Genomic DNA, 18,148 nt, shown 5'->3' with positions numbered 1-18,148 from the left:
CTTAGAGAGGGAGTAATTTCACTCAGAGATGTTCATCATAAATAAAGAGACACAGGCAGAGAACTACATGGAGTAGTCTGATGCCATTGGGATGCAAGACAGGCAAACATGTAGAGAGAAAATTCTGGAAAGAAAGGGTATGGGCAAGTTATGAAAACCCTTGGACTGGTGTCACTGAAGGTTTTGGTTGGGATAGTATTGTGATCAAATATGCTTATTAATTGGAGAAGGCGATGGCACCCCACTCCAGTACTCTTGCCTAGAAAATCCCATGGATGGAGGAGCCTGGTGGGCTGCAGTCCATGGGGTCGTGAAGAGTCGGACGCGACTGAGCGACTTCAGTTTCACTTTTCACTTTCATGCATTGGACAAGGAAATGGCAACCCACTCCAGTGTTCTTGCCTGGAGAATCCCAGGGATGGGTAATCCTGGTGGGCTGCTGTCTATGGGGTCACATAGAGCCGGACACGACTGAAGTGACTTAGCAGCAGCAGCAGCAGCAACATGCTTATTAATAAGATGATACCATCCTTGAAACAGACAGATCAAGTTGGAGTCCGGGTTTTATAGAACTGGTTAGAGCAGTGTTTTTCAGTACTGCTTAGTAAACATTACAGCAAGAAATACAACTTATATCATGATATCCTCCTCCTGTTGCTTCTCCAGCTATGGTCATTAATGCTACACACATGTAAACCTGAAATAAATTTCCATAACGTGATGTGCATGGAACACTGTCATGTTCTGTTATAATCCATTTTATTCTCCTTCATTATTTAAAAATTGCAGATCAATTCATGATTCATCAGTTGTTATAGCTAAGTAGTAATCAATTCGGAAATTATTCCAGTGATAGTTCAAACGCACATGGCAGTGCCTAAGCTTTGAAAATACCGATAAGAATGAAGAAGAGAGAACATACTCAGGAGAGATTTTCTGAGATGGATTTTTAGGGCTTTGTGATGAACCAGATACGGAAGATAAAAGAATTGTGGAGATCAAGTCCTTCTGGTCAGTCAGAATGTGACTTTCTGCTAAATGGAGATAGAGAAAGACCCACTTAGAATAAATATGATGTAATTAATGTGAGATGGCCTCGGCCTGCCTTGTGATATTAGGAAATGAAACATTCATTTTTATCCACACGTGGTATGATACTTTTCTGAATGCTTGGTGAGCATCAGAATACCTGACTCTTCTGAACATTATATCAACTGTCTTTCCAGGAGCATGTGTCAAATAGATTATATATACTAAGTAAGAAATCATCTTTTAATCTTGGATTGTACTTTCAAAAGAAATGAAAAGTGCATTTGTAGTTTAGAATGACAAGTTTTTGTCTTCTTAGACAAGAAAGTTGTGTCAGCGTGGTATTACTGTGACGAGTTTGCTGGTATCATCACTAAATGTTAGAAAATTCGGGTGTGTTTCCCACCACCACCATAACGGTCACGTGGTACTTAGTTTATTAACACTATGAATTGCAAAGAGAAAATGTTATAGTTTTTCTGCCTTGGTTTTCTGGCGTGGGTGATTAAAGTATCAGCTATAATATTTCACGAATGCTGTTTCTTTCCTTTTAATGTACAACATAATTTTTAAGGACATAAATTCCATACTAAATCAGTTTTTCCCTCTGTAGAAAAAATAGTAACTGCTCAGCAACCACTGATAAATGGAGTAGTTCAGTTCCCTGACTAGGACAAGAGGGCTGAAAAATACATCCTAAGAATCTTGCTTGGTTTTCCTTGTCTTAAATATTTCCAGTAATGAATTTTTACCAGAAAAAAGGAATTCCTCAACAGGAATTTTTTGCCAGAATTTTTTCTTTATACCCCTTTCAGAAAAGTTAAAATGATCCTTCATTTTAATTACAAAGGAAGTATTTATAGTATATGCTTAATATTCATTTCATATGCATTTTCAAGAAACTTACATGTATAATTCAAATAAATATTAGTCTTGCAACTATATATATTCACTTTGTGAAAAAGAAAACAATCACATGCATGGAAATTCATTTGATTTAAGCACAGTATGTTCATTCTTTGGCATTCCTTTCCTTCTCCCCCCTAGAAAAAAACTTAAGTTTTATTGAATAATATCTGTGCAGTTGTAGCAAATTTGCCAAATGGGTGATGCTATTTTGATTTTGACTGAAGTATGGGAATGACATAATCTAAGATATTTCTCCGTTACATGGATCATTGTCTTCTAGAATGAGTTTGATTTTTTTTTTTGATTCTGTGATTTCCCTAGAAATAATATGACACTGTTTTCCCACCCCTGCCAGTAATATAACAAATCTGGGCTTGTGAAAAGAAACCTCTTTTCTACTTAGTCACTTAGTCATTTTCATGATATGTGTCATTTGCATTTATTTCTGTCAACTTGAGGAGTTTATTCATTGTTATCAGCAAGCATAACGCATAATGTGTGTTTCTGTGTTTTTGTGTTCATCTACCATACTGAAAATTCAAATCTTCAACATGATGCTTCATTTCCAACTCTTACACTTTGTCTACTATGTAATATTATACCACATATAAGTCATCTGTTAACCCTAGGCTTCCTATTTCAAAAAGTGACATCAGCTAGCTATTTAATCATTTTACTAGCATTTTTAAAAATCCTTTCTTTCAAGAGACCTGAAGTGTAACTATTGTTTTGCTGTGTTAGATATTTAAAACCCCTTTGTTCAATAATTGCTCGATGTTTGGGGAATGTTGTGACTGACTGGCCTTGTAGACTATGCTTAAGACCAAATGATAAGGCATTCTGTTCCTTACAGGAGGGTTGGGTGAAAGATGAACATATAGAGATTTTCACTGATTCTGAAAGAAATCAGTGTGTAAATAGTGTCAATTAAAACACCTGTCCTGGAGTAATTTTTAAATAGTTATCTTTTATTTTCTATACACTATGTCCTTAAACTTGTTTCTTAACCTCACCCCTAAGTGAAGATAATACCACTCCTGACCTCAAAGTATTGCAAAAAGTATTGGCTTCAGTTCTACTGCCTTCACCTCAGGAAAAGCCAGAGAGGCTGAGAGGTTGCGTGTTTCGGCTTCCCCTAGCAGAGTTGAGAGGGTAACCACAAAGCCTAGAATAAAACCAGGTATTAGAGAGTCAATGTTCTCTTGACTCTTCAAGCTCAAAAACAGGATGGGAGCAGCTAGGAACCATGTGCTTCCTCTCAGGGCAGAAAAGAAAAGAGGTCATCTCCCATTTCATTGTCAGTTGACAAATGTGGTTCCCAGCTTATGATGGGATTTCAGTGTTAGTACAGCAAACAGTGAGACTGGCTAACAGAAAAAAGGGTGTGTTTGTAAAATTATGTGATTGGAACTTGTCTGAACATTAATGTGAGAAAGAATGAAGATAAGGCTGTAATCCACTTAGTTGTTATTGACATCCTCCTGTATCACAGTGCATGCTGTTTCACCTCAGTGTCTCCAATGACTAGTTCTGTAGGTAGCACAAAGGTATGTAACACACGCTGTGGGATATGTAAACATGTGGCTACTTGAGCATTTTCTTATTGCTATTACTAGTAATAAATGTCAGGATCATACTTTGGCCAGATTACATCATTGCCAACTAGCACAAAGAGTAAGATAGCCAGAAAAAAAAAAAAAATTCTGAGCAATGTATTGTATTTGCACAATGAACTCTTAAGGCATATCTGTTGAACTTTTGAAAGAGGGACCTCCTAGTTGCTTAGACTGTTCAGCCATAACTTAAGGGAAATGCAGAGAATATTGCCAAGTCTAAAAGATATGTCTTGCTGGAGAATGAGGTGGTCTTGAGCGATTATTGTGAAATAAGCACAGCTTTCCTAAAAAATTAAATTAAAATACATTAAAGAATATTTTATATGGCCATGAGATAAATGAAAGTGCCTTCAATTCTACATAAAAGGACTGTTGAGAAGGCATCACATCTAGCTTGAGATCACAGAAGAAATTTCAGAGGTCTAGGGTGGAAATGGAGCTGGCTGCATTCCCAAAGGTTTTAATCAGTCTTGAAAAATAAACACAAACAAATAGAAAATTGGGCAGCTTTGAATAAGCAGTGAGTTTGTCCACCATACCTAATTCTTAGATATGGTTTCATGTTTTTGATATGTCAAAATAGTTGGTCAGTATAAAATTTTGGGGCTTCCCTGGTAGTTCAGATGATAGAGAATTTGCCTGCAATGCATGAGATCAGGGTTCCATCCCTCAGTTGGAAAGATCCTCTGGAAAAGGGAATGGCAACCCACTCCAGTACTCTTGCCTGGAAGTCCCATGGACAGAGGAGCCTGGTGGGCTACAGTCTATGGGGTCAAAAAAGAGTTGGACACAACTGAGCAACTAACACACACACACAAATTTAATTTGGCTAAAGAAGTGGAACTTGAGTGCATTAAATATTCTTGTATACTCAGTAGTTTTGACTCACAGAAATCCACCATTTAAAAATCGAGCCCTCTTCAATTTTACAAGATTAAGAATAATGTGAAATAATGCTTCATAAATGCTTGCTACCCATTCTGGCTACTTTTGATTATTGTAATCCCTGAGAAGAGTTATTAAAAAGGAAGATAAAGAATGTGTGATTGCAAACCTATTTATAATCTTGCTCAATCAGCACCATTGCTACTAGTAATGCTGTGAAGTTCACAACGAGTCTACTGAATTGCTGGAGTACAACACAGCTGGTTGGTTATTTTGGCCTCCTTAATGCTTGCCCTGATTATATGATTCAGCTAATTATATGACTACATATCTAATCCAACCGCAGCAAAGTTAATTTTCTGGCCACATGTGGACGTGATATTAATCTTTCCTTCCAGTAAAAACTTAGGCATAGGCACTCCAAACAAAAAGAACAAGCAGGCATGCCGAGCCAGCATAGTCGACATGTTACGGTGTGTCCTCTGTCGCGCTATTTTCAGTACTCCCATTTCCATCCTTTGCAAAGCCTGATGGGGCTGTGCTTGGGTCATAGAAACTTTACAGTGAAGCTCAGGTGAACTGATGAATCTTTGATCGCCTGATGCCCTTTCAGTTTGCATCACAGCCACTTAGCGTTTTTTACCTCCTCAGATACGTTAGTTCCCTCTTGATCACCCCTGTTCTCCAGAAATCGTGTTATTCTGTTAATTTCCTTTTGTTTCCAAGGTGGAAAGTCCCTGTCTTTCAGCACCCAGCTTTATTGATGACTGCCTTATTAACTCTTCAATAACACCTGGCCAGACAGTCCTGTTTCAGAAACTGAGCTGAGGCTAAAAGAGTGGGTGTTTGCAAACATGAGATGTGGAGGGGCTTTTAAACATGTGATAAAAAGGAATGAAAAGCATAAACTAAGTCATTTTTTTTTCCTGAAAAGATAATTCATTGGGATGTTATCTTGGCTGTCTTTAACAGGGATGGCTCTGATTACTTATACAATTATAGAGAAAATGACATTTATAGATATTGTTTTTCCTCTGGTAGAACCCTCTGAAAAGGATGGCTGAGGTATCATTACAGCAGAACGATCTGTCTGAAGCTATCTCCCCAGACAGGACACGTTAACTGCCGTGTTAGCAAGTGCTGTCTATTTTTTTACCTAAGGAAGGGGAAGTGTCTGCACCCATGTTGTTCAGAATGTATTTCCACACTTTCCAAATCCATCTTATAATCAGCTTGGTTAGAATTTTAGACTATTTTTGAAGCTGATGTGGAGTGAATTTTCAGACTTTAAAAATAACCATATCCTTAGTCTTCTGTGAGTTACACTGTAAGATGCTCAGTTTGTTCTGTTCGCATGTAGCTGTTCTTTCCCAGGGCAGTCCCATCGCTAGTATCCTTACTGTGAGAGGAATGAGGAATAACTAATCTCCAACAGGGCATGGATCATGGATGGAGACAGATAAGTACTCTATCACATAATCTAGTGGGTATACTTAAAGTTACATGACTTGAGATTATTTCTAAATAATATGATGTGTTAACTTTGTTTTCTCTCGGTAGCTCAGCCTAGATAACAGAGACTCTGCTTAATTGTGTGAGATGAAAGATATTTGTTGTGTTAGATAAGTGTTGTCAGAGATCTAGGAAGTAGTCAGATATATTAATTAAGAGAGATAAGGAGCGATATATAAGCCAATAATTTTAATAGAAGAACACACACTTTACTTTCTAATTCAATTTAACTGGTTTGAGATTTAATTAATGTGGAGAAATGCAGCAGGTAGAGAAATGTGAGAAACTTTCATAATGCAGTCAAACCTGCAAAAATGCAGCAAGAGGAAATTAGTTTATCTTCCCTTCACTTGAAAGGTTGATGTAAACAACCAAAAAGAAAAGAAAACAAAAAAAAATCTGTGAGTGTGTTTTCATGAATGTATAGATTCAAATTATTTTTTTTTCCAAATAGCAAACTCTTGTTTGTTAAAAATCTAATTTTTCACTGATCAACTAATTAAAATGTGCCCTTTTTTTTCAGCAAGTTAAACTATTGTAAAATTTAAAAGCTGTTTTTCAAGTTTAATCAAATCCAGAACTCTTTGTGACAGAATCAAAGTATCAAAAGTGGAAGACAAATTCCAGGTGCTTTCCAAAGCTTTCTTAAAATGCAAAAATCAGGTTACAAGAATAGAATCAGAATCAGGTACTTTGTGAGGCTCAGGAGCTCGGGTGTTGAGAACAGGGGTCCTCTTCCACAAAGGGCTCATGTCTGATTAGTAGGGAAGGCAGGCATTTTGAGGATGTCCTCAAAAGGGACAGAAAGATATCTGATCCCTTGGTAGAGGATTTTTCTCTGGTAACATCACAAAGAGGTATATTAAATGCAGTAACTCCATTTTCTTACTTTTCCTCCCCGTTTAGGCCTAGGGAAAGCAATTACAAATAGGTTTGTGGAAAATGTTGCAAGGAGTTACATTTTTCCCTTAACCTCAGGGTACAGAAAAGCCATCTCCACTTACATATGTTTAGAAACTTGTTGAAATGACTTAAGCTTGACAAGTGGTGCAGGTTAGACTATCAGGTCAAGTGTGTTTTACTTCTAGAACAGCATGTGGCTTAGACTGCCTACTTCATGGCAGAGCTCTTATGAATTTACCATCATAAATTCCCCTATTAGAAATTCATATCATGTGGTTTTATGAAGATAATAGCAATAAGTATTCTTCAACAACAGGTTGTATTAGTATAAATGACAATTTGAGCCCCATTATAACCCTTATTGAAGACAGTACTGTATTCCTGAAAGTGTGATGACTTGCTGAGAATGTAATTTTACCAGGCAGATTATGTTTTTTTTCCCTACCTAGTTAAAAAAACTGAAAAACGAAAAACATGCTCACTCCGCTTTTTCTGTTCATGAATGCCATTTTATAAGTGAATGCTTCGTACTTACTTTTCATTTGTCCATTAATTTTTTCCCTCTTCAGGTGTAATCTAGCCCCTGTGGTGGAGTTTGCTGCAGATGTGGGAACTAAATCAGATTTTATTACCATGAATCCATCAGTTGTACAAAGAGCGTTTGGAGGCTTTCGGAATGAGAGTGACAGAGAAAAATTTGTTCATAGACTTTCCATGCTGAATGACAGTGTCCTTTGGATCCCTGCTTTCATGGTCAAAGGAGGAGAGAAGCACGTGGAGTGGGTTAATGCGTTAATCCTTAAGAATAAACTCAAAGTGCGGACTGCCTATCCATCACTGAGACTTATTCATGCTGTCAGAGGGTAAGTGTCTGCAAAGGACCAGTCTGTCCTTGGCACAATGGTGCGTATACCTACACAGTTTCCCTAGACCAGAAGGAACTTCAGTAATTTTTATATATATATATATAGTTTCTATTGTTTTCTAATGGCTACTCTGCTTACCAACTTGAATTTTGTTTACCTACTATTTTATTTTAGCGCTTCTCTTCTTTGAAAAGGCAAACATATGATCTTGGCGCTTACTTTTATCTGCTTATAAACAAACTACTGATTTTTATATGTTGCTGCATTAAAGAATAATAAGAATTCATAGTATAATTTGATGAATTTGGGGTAAAAACTATGAACAGAAGTGCTAGATAGCTAGTGGGCAATGTTGTGGAAGCCTAAATGTTAAATGTCTGTAAGAAGCAATTAAATCCCATCTGTAGTTAAGAGGCCAACCAGTGATAAAGCTGGCTGAGATAATATGCCTTAATGCTTCCCCACTAAAGTCACAGATGCCACTTTTATGGGTTATGTCAATATTTTCGTTTTATTAATACAAGCTCAACAGAAAGACCTCAGGAGTAGACTCTTGTCTCAAAGTGGCAAACAACCAAAAGGCTAACTTCAGTCGTGCATACATATGTGTGTAACATGCATAACACAAAGATAAGCAATACTGTATATTTATTAAATATCAACTGAATGTCAGATACTGTAGATTCAAAATTAAAGAGCTGATCACTGCTTTAGAGGAATGCATAGGCTTTCTGGTAGAAATAGAGGCCTGTACAGTGAGCTAAGGCATAAACAATGATAAGGGGGAATATTGTCTGAAGTGTAGAATCTGTTCCTCATGTCAACAAAGAAGTCCTAAAAATCTAACATCTGAACTGGAGTTTTAATGCGAGAAGTAATTTTTAAGAACTTTAAAGTGATTGTCAGGGGAAAAAAGAAGAAACCAGAAGGAAATGTTATTGCATCATTAGAGCAAACTGAGGCAGGAAAATAATTTAATGCGTTGTAAATTTGTGTAATGGAGTCCATTTTGGTGCAATAGGATACAAGATAACTTTTGTGATCTGGTTCGGAAGATAATCAATTTTATCCTTCGTGAAGCATCATTAGATATGTGAATTTAGGAGATTAAATCTTGTAACTGCAGACTCTATTGACAAGGAGAAGTGCTAGAGATACAAAGACCATATAGGCTTTTGTTCAATTTACTCATAAAATGATAAAAATGTGGAGAAAAGTCAGTGGACATGAAAACGATGGGCAAGTTCAGGGTAATTAAATACAACGGACAGAAGTCCCAAAAGAAAAATCTTTCCAAACTTAGAGTTAAAAATAGCTTACTTTATACACTGTCATTTGGACTGGGCTAAGGTGTTTTCTGTTTTGTTTTGTTTTTGAGATAATTTCCTTCAGGAATTTGTCATTTCTTTGTTTAATTCTTGAGACAGTTTTTTTTTTTTTTAATCGTTATTCTGCACACAATTAAATTGCATTCTTGCAATTAGATCCTGGTTATTCAACTTTCATTCTCTTGACATTTGGCATAAAGTTTTAACAAAGATAAAATACATGCATTCAGAAGATAAGTAATTTTTTTTAAGTTACTGATTCCTGTAATTACAGATTGAGTCTGAAAAAAAAAAAAGATGTGTTCTTAATAGAGAGAAACTTCGTAATGTGTTGTGCTAGGAACATATCTTTTTAATTTCTTTATTAATCATGTGTATTGCAAATATTTTTTCCAGTCTGTGGTTTGCTTTTCACTCTCTAAATGTTACCCTTTGATGTACGGGAATTTAATTTTAACAAAATCTAATTTGGGCTTCCCTGGTGGCTTGGAGGTTAAAGCGTCTGCCTCCAATGTGGGAGACCCGGGTTTGATCCCTGGGTCGGGAAGATCCCCTGGAGAAGGAAATGGCAACCCACTCCAGTATTCTTGCCTGGAGAATCCCATGGACGGAGAAGCCTGGTAGGCTACAGTTCACAGGGTCGCAAAGAGTCGGACATGACTGAGTGACTTCACTCACTTCACTTAATTTAGTCTATATTTTTTCCTTCATTTAAAAATTGTGATAAAGCACACATTCCAGAAAATCTACCATCTCGACCATTTTAAGTGTACAGTTTAGTGGAATGAAGTGCATTCGTTTTGTTGTACAACCATCACTACTATCTGCATGCAGAACTCTCTTCCTTTTGCAAACTGAAACTCTTTATCTTACAACAATTGCTCCCCATTCCCTTCTCCCCCCACTCACTGGCAGTCACCATGCTACTATCTGTTTTTATGATTTGGACAACTTTAACTACTTTATTGGAGAAGGCAATGGCACCCCACTCCAGTACTCTTGCCTGGAAAATCCCATGGACGGAGGAGCCTGGTAGGCTGCAGTCCATGAGGTCGCTAAGAGTCAGACATGACTGAGCGACTTCACTTTCACTTTTCACTTTCATGCATTGGAGAAGGAAATGGCAACCCACTCCAGTGTTCTTGCCTGGAGAATCCCAGGGATGGGGGAGCCTAGTGGGCTGCCGTCTATGGGGTCACACAGGGTCGGACATGACCGAAGCGACTTAGCAGCAGTAGCAGCAGCAACTACCTTATATGAGTGGAATAATACAGTATTTGTCTTTTTATTACTGGCTTATTTCACTTTGTGTAATGTCCTTCATTGTTTCTTATAATTTACTTAAGTTAAAATTTGTTTTGTCTGACATTGGTATAGTCACTCCTGTTCTTGTATTACTGTCTTTTGTTTTTTAATATTTTGTGTGTCTATGTGTGTAGTGAAACATTTGAATTTTTTTCTCATTTCTTTTGTGTGTATTCTGGAGCTATTTTCTTTGTAGTTACCATGGGGATTTCATTTGAAATCTTAAAGTTATAACACTTTTATTTGAATTTATACCAGCTGAACTTCAGTGACACGCAAAAAGTTTTGTCCCCACTACTTCCCATTGTTGGTGTCACAAAATTATATTTTTATACATGGTGTGTCCCAAAACATAAACTAATATTTTTAATGCGTTAGTATCCTAAATTATGTAGAAAACAAGATTTAGATATAAACCAAAATTACAGTAATCCTAGATTTCACACTAACAATTTTTAATGTATTACTCTCTTAAGTCATGTAGAAACAGATGACAGTAGTTACAAACCATTGTTAGAATAATACTAACTTTTATAATTGCCCATGAATTTACCTTTAGTGAAATCTTTATTTCTCCACACATCTTCTTTTTTGATGTGTTAGAGTATCACTGATTCATAGAAAAGCAAAGAAGTCACTCTGTCCTGTCTTACACACACACACACACACACACACACATACTCGAACACATTCATATACATATATGCTTGCATGTACACATCCATATACACGTACGCATACATATACATATACACATTCATATACATATATGCTTGCATGTACACATCCATATACATGTATGCATACATATACATATACACACTCGGGTTTCCCAGGTGGCCGTAGTGGTAGAGAACCTGGCTGCCTGCCAGGAGACATAACAAACTCGGATTCGATCCTTGGGTCGGATTGGGAAGATCCCCTGGAGGAGGGCATGGCAACCCACTCCAGGATCCTTGCCTGGAGAATCCCATGGACAGAGGAGCCTGGTGGGCTACAGTCCAAAGGGTCTCAAAGAGTTGCACATGACTGAAGTGACTTAGCATGCACACATACACATACACCAGTGATATCTTAGGATTAAATACAAATATTTTTAAGTACTCCTTGATTGTAGGAAACTAATAAGAAAATTCAAGGTTACTGTGAATGAGTACTTTCCCAATAGACTATTTTTCATGCCGTTTTATGTTCACAGAAAAATTGAGAAGATGGTGCAGAGATGTTCCATATACTCCCTGCCCCTACACATGCATGGTCTCTGTGGTCAAAATCTTCTACCAGAGACCTACATTTGTTACAATTAGTGGACCTGAATTTATAGATCATCACCCGAAGTCCAATACTTTATACCAGAGTTTACCCTTAATTGTACATTCCATGGTTTTTGACAGATGTTATATGACATGTATCCACCATTATAGTATCATATAATGTTTCCTTGTCCTAAAAATCATATATGCTCAGACCGTCATCCCGTTCTCCCATGAACCCATAGCAAGCATTGATGTGTTTACTTTCTCCATAGTTTTTTGTCTTTTCCCAAATGTCGTATTGTTAGAACCATACAGTATGTCACCTTTTCATATTGGTGTCTTTCACTTAGTAGTATGCATTTAAGTTTCTTTTCATATCTTTTTACCGCTTGATATCTCATTCCTTTTTTAGGGCTAAATAATGCTTCATTGTTTTGATGTACCAGTTTATTCTTTCATCTATTTCTTCTAAGTTTTAGCAATTATGAATGAAGTAATAAAAACATCTGAGTGCAGGTTTTGGAGTGGACATAGTTTTCAACTCATTTGATTGCTGAGTCTTATGCCTGGAATCCCATGGATGGAGGAGCCTGGTGGGCTACAGTCCATGGGGTCGTGAAGAGTTGGACAACTGAGTGACTTTACTTTCACTTTTCACTTTCATGCATTGGAGAAGGAAATGGCAACCCACTCTAGTATTCTTGACTGGAGAATACCAGGGGCAGAGGAGCCTGGTGGGCTGCCGTCTATGGGGTCGCACAGAGTCGGACACTACTGACGCGACAGCAGCAGCAGCATGATAAGAGTATGTTTGGTGTTGTAAGAAATTGATAAATTGTCTTCCAAAGTGACTATCATTTTACACTCAAACTAATAATGATTGAGAATTGCTGTTGTTCCACATCCTTCTCTGCATTTGGTGTTTTCAGTTTATATTTGGGTGAAATGATCGAGAATTGCTGTTGTTCCACATCCTTCTCTGCATTTGGTGTTTTCAGTTTATATTTGGGTGATTTTGGTCATCCTAATAGGTACATAGTGATACCTTCCCTGTTAGCTCAGCTGGTAAAGAATCCACCTGCAATTCAGGAGACCCTGGTTCGATTCCTGGGTCAGGAAGATCTGCTGGAGAAGGGATAAGCTACCCACTCCAGTATTCTTGAGCTTCCCTTGTGGTTCAGCTAGTAAAGAATCCACCTGCAATGCCGGAGACCTGGGTTCAATCCCTGGGTTGGGAAGATCCCCTGGAGAAGGGAAAGGCTACTCACTCCAATATTCTGGCCTGGATAATTCCATGGACTGTACATGGGGTCTCAAAGAGTCACACGTGACTGAGTGACTTTAACTTTCACTTGTTGTTTTAATTTACATTTCTTTTATAACATATGATGTGAAGTGTCTTAGAATATGCTTATTTTCCACCTACATCTCTTCTTTAATGAGATATCTGTTGAAGTCTTTGGCCCATTTTTTTTATTGTAGAGTTTCTTTGTGTATTTTGGATAACTATCCTTTATCAGATATGTCTTTTGAAAATATTTTCTCCAAGACAGTGACTTGTCTTTTCATTCTGTTCCCATTGTCTTAATGAAGTCCAGTTTATCAATTATTTTTTCATTGATTGTGCTTTATGTGTTGTATCTAAGAAGTCATCACCAGTCCAAAGTTATCTAGATTGTCTTATGAGTCATCATCTAAGAGCTTTATAGTTTTTCATTCTACATTTAGATCTATCATCCACTTTTAGTTAATTTTTGTGAAGGGTCTCGAGTTCTTTATCAGGAGTCATTTTTTAATGAGGATGGCCAATAGTTCCAGCACCATTTCTTAAAAAGACTGTCTTTGCCTTTTTGTATTACTTTTGCTTCTTTTTCAAACATTACTTGACTAAATTCGGGGGGGGGGGGGTCTATTTCTGGGCTCTTTAACCGTTTCATTTGATCTATTTCATCTGTTCTTGCCAACATCATATTGTCCTGAATACTGAAGCTTTATGGTAAGTTTGTTTTTTTTTTTTTCCGCTCAGTTTTATTTATTTTACTTTACAATATTGTATTGCCTTGCAGTCAGGTAGTGTCAATCCTCTGACCTTATTCCTCCATCAATATTGTGTTGACTATTCTGGGTGTTTGCATCTCTGCATGAACTTTGGATTTGTTACTTTATTCCCTAGGTTCTGGTTTTTCTTTCTCCATTTACTGACAACAGCAAAACACTTAATCAGAGGAATGATTGAAATAGGGCATTTTCAATAAGTTAGAATCTAGATAGAATTACATATCTTTAACAACAGTAAATTCACATAGCCCCTTTGCATATATTTTAAACATAGAAAGTGCAAAACTTTTTACTAATTAGTTCATCAGTCCTCTCCTTTTATGTTTGTCTTATTCACTTTTCTTCCATAAACTTTATACATATAAAATATCTCACCATTTTCTAAACATTTTATTCCAAAGAACAACAAAGTCAAGCTTCTGACTACTAGTGAAGTCCGTGATATGCTTTCTTTTAATTACTGTACTTTAGGTATTTTTGACAAGACTTATTTTGTATTCTCCAGAAAGAACTTAACTTGCTACTTTCATGCTTACACAGCAGCGTCTTTCCCCTCAAGGTCAAGTTCTCAACTGTGGCCTAAGGTATAAAAGGTAGCCCTAAATGTACCTTTCACCTTTCAAGTCACATTGGAAATTTGTACACGTGATGTTTGTGAAAGGTTGTTTCATTTATGGAACTAATGGAATTAACACATTGATTCATGCAAATGTAGCATTTCAGCATAATATTTGTACTCTACAAAGTTACTGAGACTCAGAAAGAAAATAAGGAAGTGGGGATAGAGATGAAACAGAGAAGATTCACATGATATGAAACCATGAGCAAACTCCCCAAAGATATATTCTTTACGTATTTTTTCACATGTCTCTGAAACCCTGTGGTTAATACAATTCAGGAAAATAGTTTAGAGAATTTTGTGTCCGCTATGGATTATTAGCGTTGTGTCTCATGAGAGGTCTTTCTTGCAGTCCATGGATTTTATGATGCACGTCATCACAGTATTAAAATGGAAAGCCTCTTCCAGGTACTACAGTTACAAATAGAAATTTTAAATGATTTGGAAACCAAAAAAGTCCTTGAACACCCATGAGAATCATTTAGTTTCCATATTGTCAAGCTTCATGATTTAAATTTTTTCCTTTCTGAAAATTATGATGGCTTACCAACTTCAAGCATCAAATTAATTGTACATGTTTTAAAGCTCTGAAAATATAACCATCAATCACAAAATTTGATATGGTTTTTAATGTATAGCCATTCTTCCCAAGCCATGTTAAGTGAAACAGGAGGGGAAAATATCTCTATTTTCTAATTTTGAAACAGTCTTACAAAATAATGAAAGAGTAGTCTAATGGGGAAAATTGTAAAAATAAACTATAATTACAAATTAAAGTGAATACATCAATGTTACACTGGTTTGGGATTGCAAGCTGTTCATTTGTATTTATTCTGATGCTTCACATGTCTAATACTCTTATTACTATGTTGTAATTTCCCTTGTGAAGAATGGAACAATTTTCCTAAGACTTTAGGAGTGAAGAGGGAATTTTTAAACTTTAAAATGACTTGTTGAAATTTTAAAAATGTGATTACAAAATATAAAAATCAAGGTTTCTTCTTTATATATTGAAAGCAAAATTATCAATGTATAACCTGAAATCTGAAAAGAATTTAACCCAATAATGTGATTTAATATGCAATTCAATTATTCTGTAAGATATATTAAATATATTTTTGCAAAATATATATTAGGCAAAAAATTCTATTTTTATAATTACCAAAATGATTTTTAAGGAAATGATAAATTCAGTTCATACATATTCTTTACTATTTTATGTGAATCCTCTTTATGACTTTCTTCCTTAACTTTTAGCTGAGAATATGTATCTACCCTTGTATTTGGGAAATATTCCAAATGATTTTTTTCTTTGAAGGATAATTTTGCAACCACAAAAGAAATGTGCAAGTGTGAGATAAGTTGACTATATGACTGCTTTAAATTTGCTTGGAATTAAGAATTTCTATTTGAAATGCTTGGGATAACCCTCATGACCTACAGCAATATCATTCAAATTGGAGTTCACAGATGTATTTCTCAGGTTCTGAGAAAAAATACTTATTCTCTTTAAAACATGTTTTTATATTGATCCAAATTGAGAACACTGGCTTACAGAATTTTTAAAAATTACTTAGGAGTTTGACCTCCAAAGACAGTCAAAACAAACCCTTCTTATTCTGACCATAGACAAGACTGTTTACAATCTGGAGACTCAGATTTATATTCTATAAAATGTGGATATTGACATAAATAATCATCGAGATCCTTTGGGCTTTGAGTTTCACTGGTTCTGTTCTTTAGTTTTCTTACTCACATGAATATTAAAAATGCCACAAACATTTGTACTGAATTTTCATAAATATCCTCAGGAATATCCTCTCTATAACCTTAAGGGAGGCATCATTTAACTTTTGATTTTCACAATAACTGAGGTAGCTTTCTAAAATACTCCTGCTTTAAAGTCATTTGTCTAGGAATTTAAATATTCTTCAGGTTTTTCAAGACCAGAATTAATTAAGAGCCTCATCGGAATGTTACACACACACAAACACATTCATATACACACATAAATATGTATGTGCATATATGAAGATATAAAAGAGATAATTATATATATTTGTTATGGGGCCATTTATCTATTGAATTATTCTTTCTTTGATTTCTGCAGTTATTGTTAAAAAGCATAGATCTTTCTATAAATGCAAATTATGGAAAATTATTTCTGGAGAAGTGTTTATTTCTTGCATACTTGAAAAATAAAAGTAGTGTTCATATATGCTGTATATACATACTCACAAAATACATTCTTATATAATACAATATATAATACATTAAAATATATTAATATATTATTAATACCTTACATATCTTTACTGACTAAATAATGTGTAATACACTGTTTTATATATACGTATATAAAGTACAGTATCCTAATAATACATATGTAACAACTTATTCCATGCAGGTTGCTTTGCTAGACCTTGTGTGTGTCAAACAATACTCAAAAATACATTGTCTTACATTGCTTAATATACAGCAGACTCCCATTCTGTATTTATATTGTTGGCATTTATTTTGCCATCTTGAATTATTATTTCTAGTAATTTCTTCTTGTGTTGGAGGACGAAGTTTCCTTCTATATTGTTCTGAGTTCAGTTCAGCTCAGTTCATCAGTTGTGTCTGACTCTTTGCGACCCCATGGACTGCAGCACGCCAGGCCTCCCTGTCCATCACCAACTCCCGGAGGTTACTCAAACTCATGTCCATTGAGTCGGTGATGCCATCCAACCATCTCATCCTCTGTCATCCCCTTCTCCTCCCGCCTTCAATCTTTCCCGGCATCAGGGTCTTTTCCAGTGAGTCAGTTCTTCATATCAGGTGGCCATAGTACTGGAGCTTCAGCATCAATCCTTCCAATGAATATTCAGAACTGATTTCCTTTAGGATGGACTGGTTAGATCTCCTTGCAGTCCAAGGGACTCTCAAGGATTTTCTCCAATACCACAGTTCAAAAGCGTTAATTCTTCGGCACTCAGCTTTCTTTATAGTCCAACTCTCACATCCATACATGACTACTGGAAAAACCATAACCTTGACTAGATGGACCTTTGTTAGCAAAGTAATGTGTCTGCTTTTTAATATGTTGTCTAGGTTGGTCATAACTTTTCTTCCAAGGAGCAAGCATCTTTTAATTTTATGGCTGCAGTCACCATCTTCAGTGTTTTTGGAGCCCCAAAAAATAGTCTGTCAGTTTCCACTGTTTCCCCATCTATTTGCCATGAAGTGATGGGACCAGATGCCATGATCTTAGTTTTCTGAATGTTGAGCTTTAAGCCAACTTTTTCACTCTCCTTTTTCATGTTCATCAAGAGGCTCTTCAGTTCTTCTTTGCTTTCTGACATAAGGGTGGTGTCATCTGCATATCTGAGGTGATTGATATTTCTCCCAGCAATCTTGATACCAGCTTGTGCTTCCTCCAGCCCAGCGTTTCTCATGATGTACTCTGCATAGAAGTTAAATAAGCAGGGTGACAATATGGAGCCTTGACATACTCCTTTCCCTATTTGGAGCCAGTCTTTCATTCCATGTCCAGTTCTAATTGTTGCTTTCTGACCTGCATACAAATTTCTCAAGAGGCAGGTCAGGTGGTCTGGTATTCCCATATCTTTAAGAATTTTCCACAGTTTGTTGTGATCCACACAGTCAAAGGCTTTGACATAGTCAATAAAGCACAAATAGATGTTCTTCTGCAGCTCTCTTACTTTTTTGACAATCCAATGGATGATGGTAATTTGATCTCTGGTTCCTCTGCCTTTTCTAAATCCAGCTTGAACATCTGGAAGTTCACGGTTCTTGTACTGTTGAAGCCTGTCTTGGAGAATTTTGAGCATTAATTTGCTAGCATGTGAGATGAATGCAA

The 18,148-nt window shown here is 36.3% G+C and overlaps 1 protein-coding gene across 2 annotated transcripts in view; it reads left to right on the top strand.

Moving 5' to 3' along the window:
* The window catches only part of ST8SIA4 (ST8 alpha-N-acetyl-neuraminide alpha-2,8-sialyltransferase 4), a 103,623-nt gene that overhangs the window by 34,624 nt on the left and 50,851 nt on the right, over nt 1-18,148 (top strand). For both annotated transcript variants that reach the window (XM_019965466.2, XM_070794067.1), the window contains exon 4: nt 7,424-7,717. In XM_019965466.2, the coding sequence (XP_019821025.1) occupies nt 7,424-7,717 (294 nt within the window). The remainder of the gene's footprint in view (nt 1-7,423; nt 7,718-18,148) is intronic.

Source organism: Bos indicus, chromosome 7 (assembly GCF_029378745.1).
Source record: "Bos indicus isolate NIAB-ARS_2022 breed Sahiwal x Tharparkar chromosome 7, NIAB-ARS_B.indTharparkar_mat_pri_1.0, whole genome shotgun sequence".
In the NCBI taxonomy this organism is placed as follows: domain Eukaryota; kingdom Metazoa; phylum Chordata; class Mammalia; order Artiodactyla; family Bovidae; genus Bos; species Bos indicus.
The sequence above is the reverse complement of the archived record's forward strand: the minus strand, read 5'-3'. Positions and strand labels throughout refer to the sequence as shown.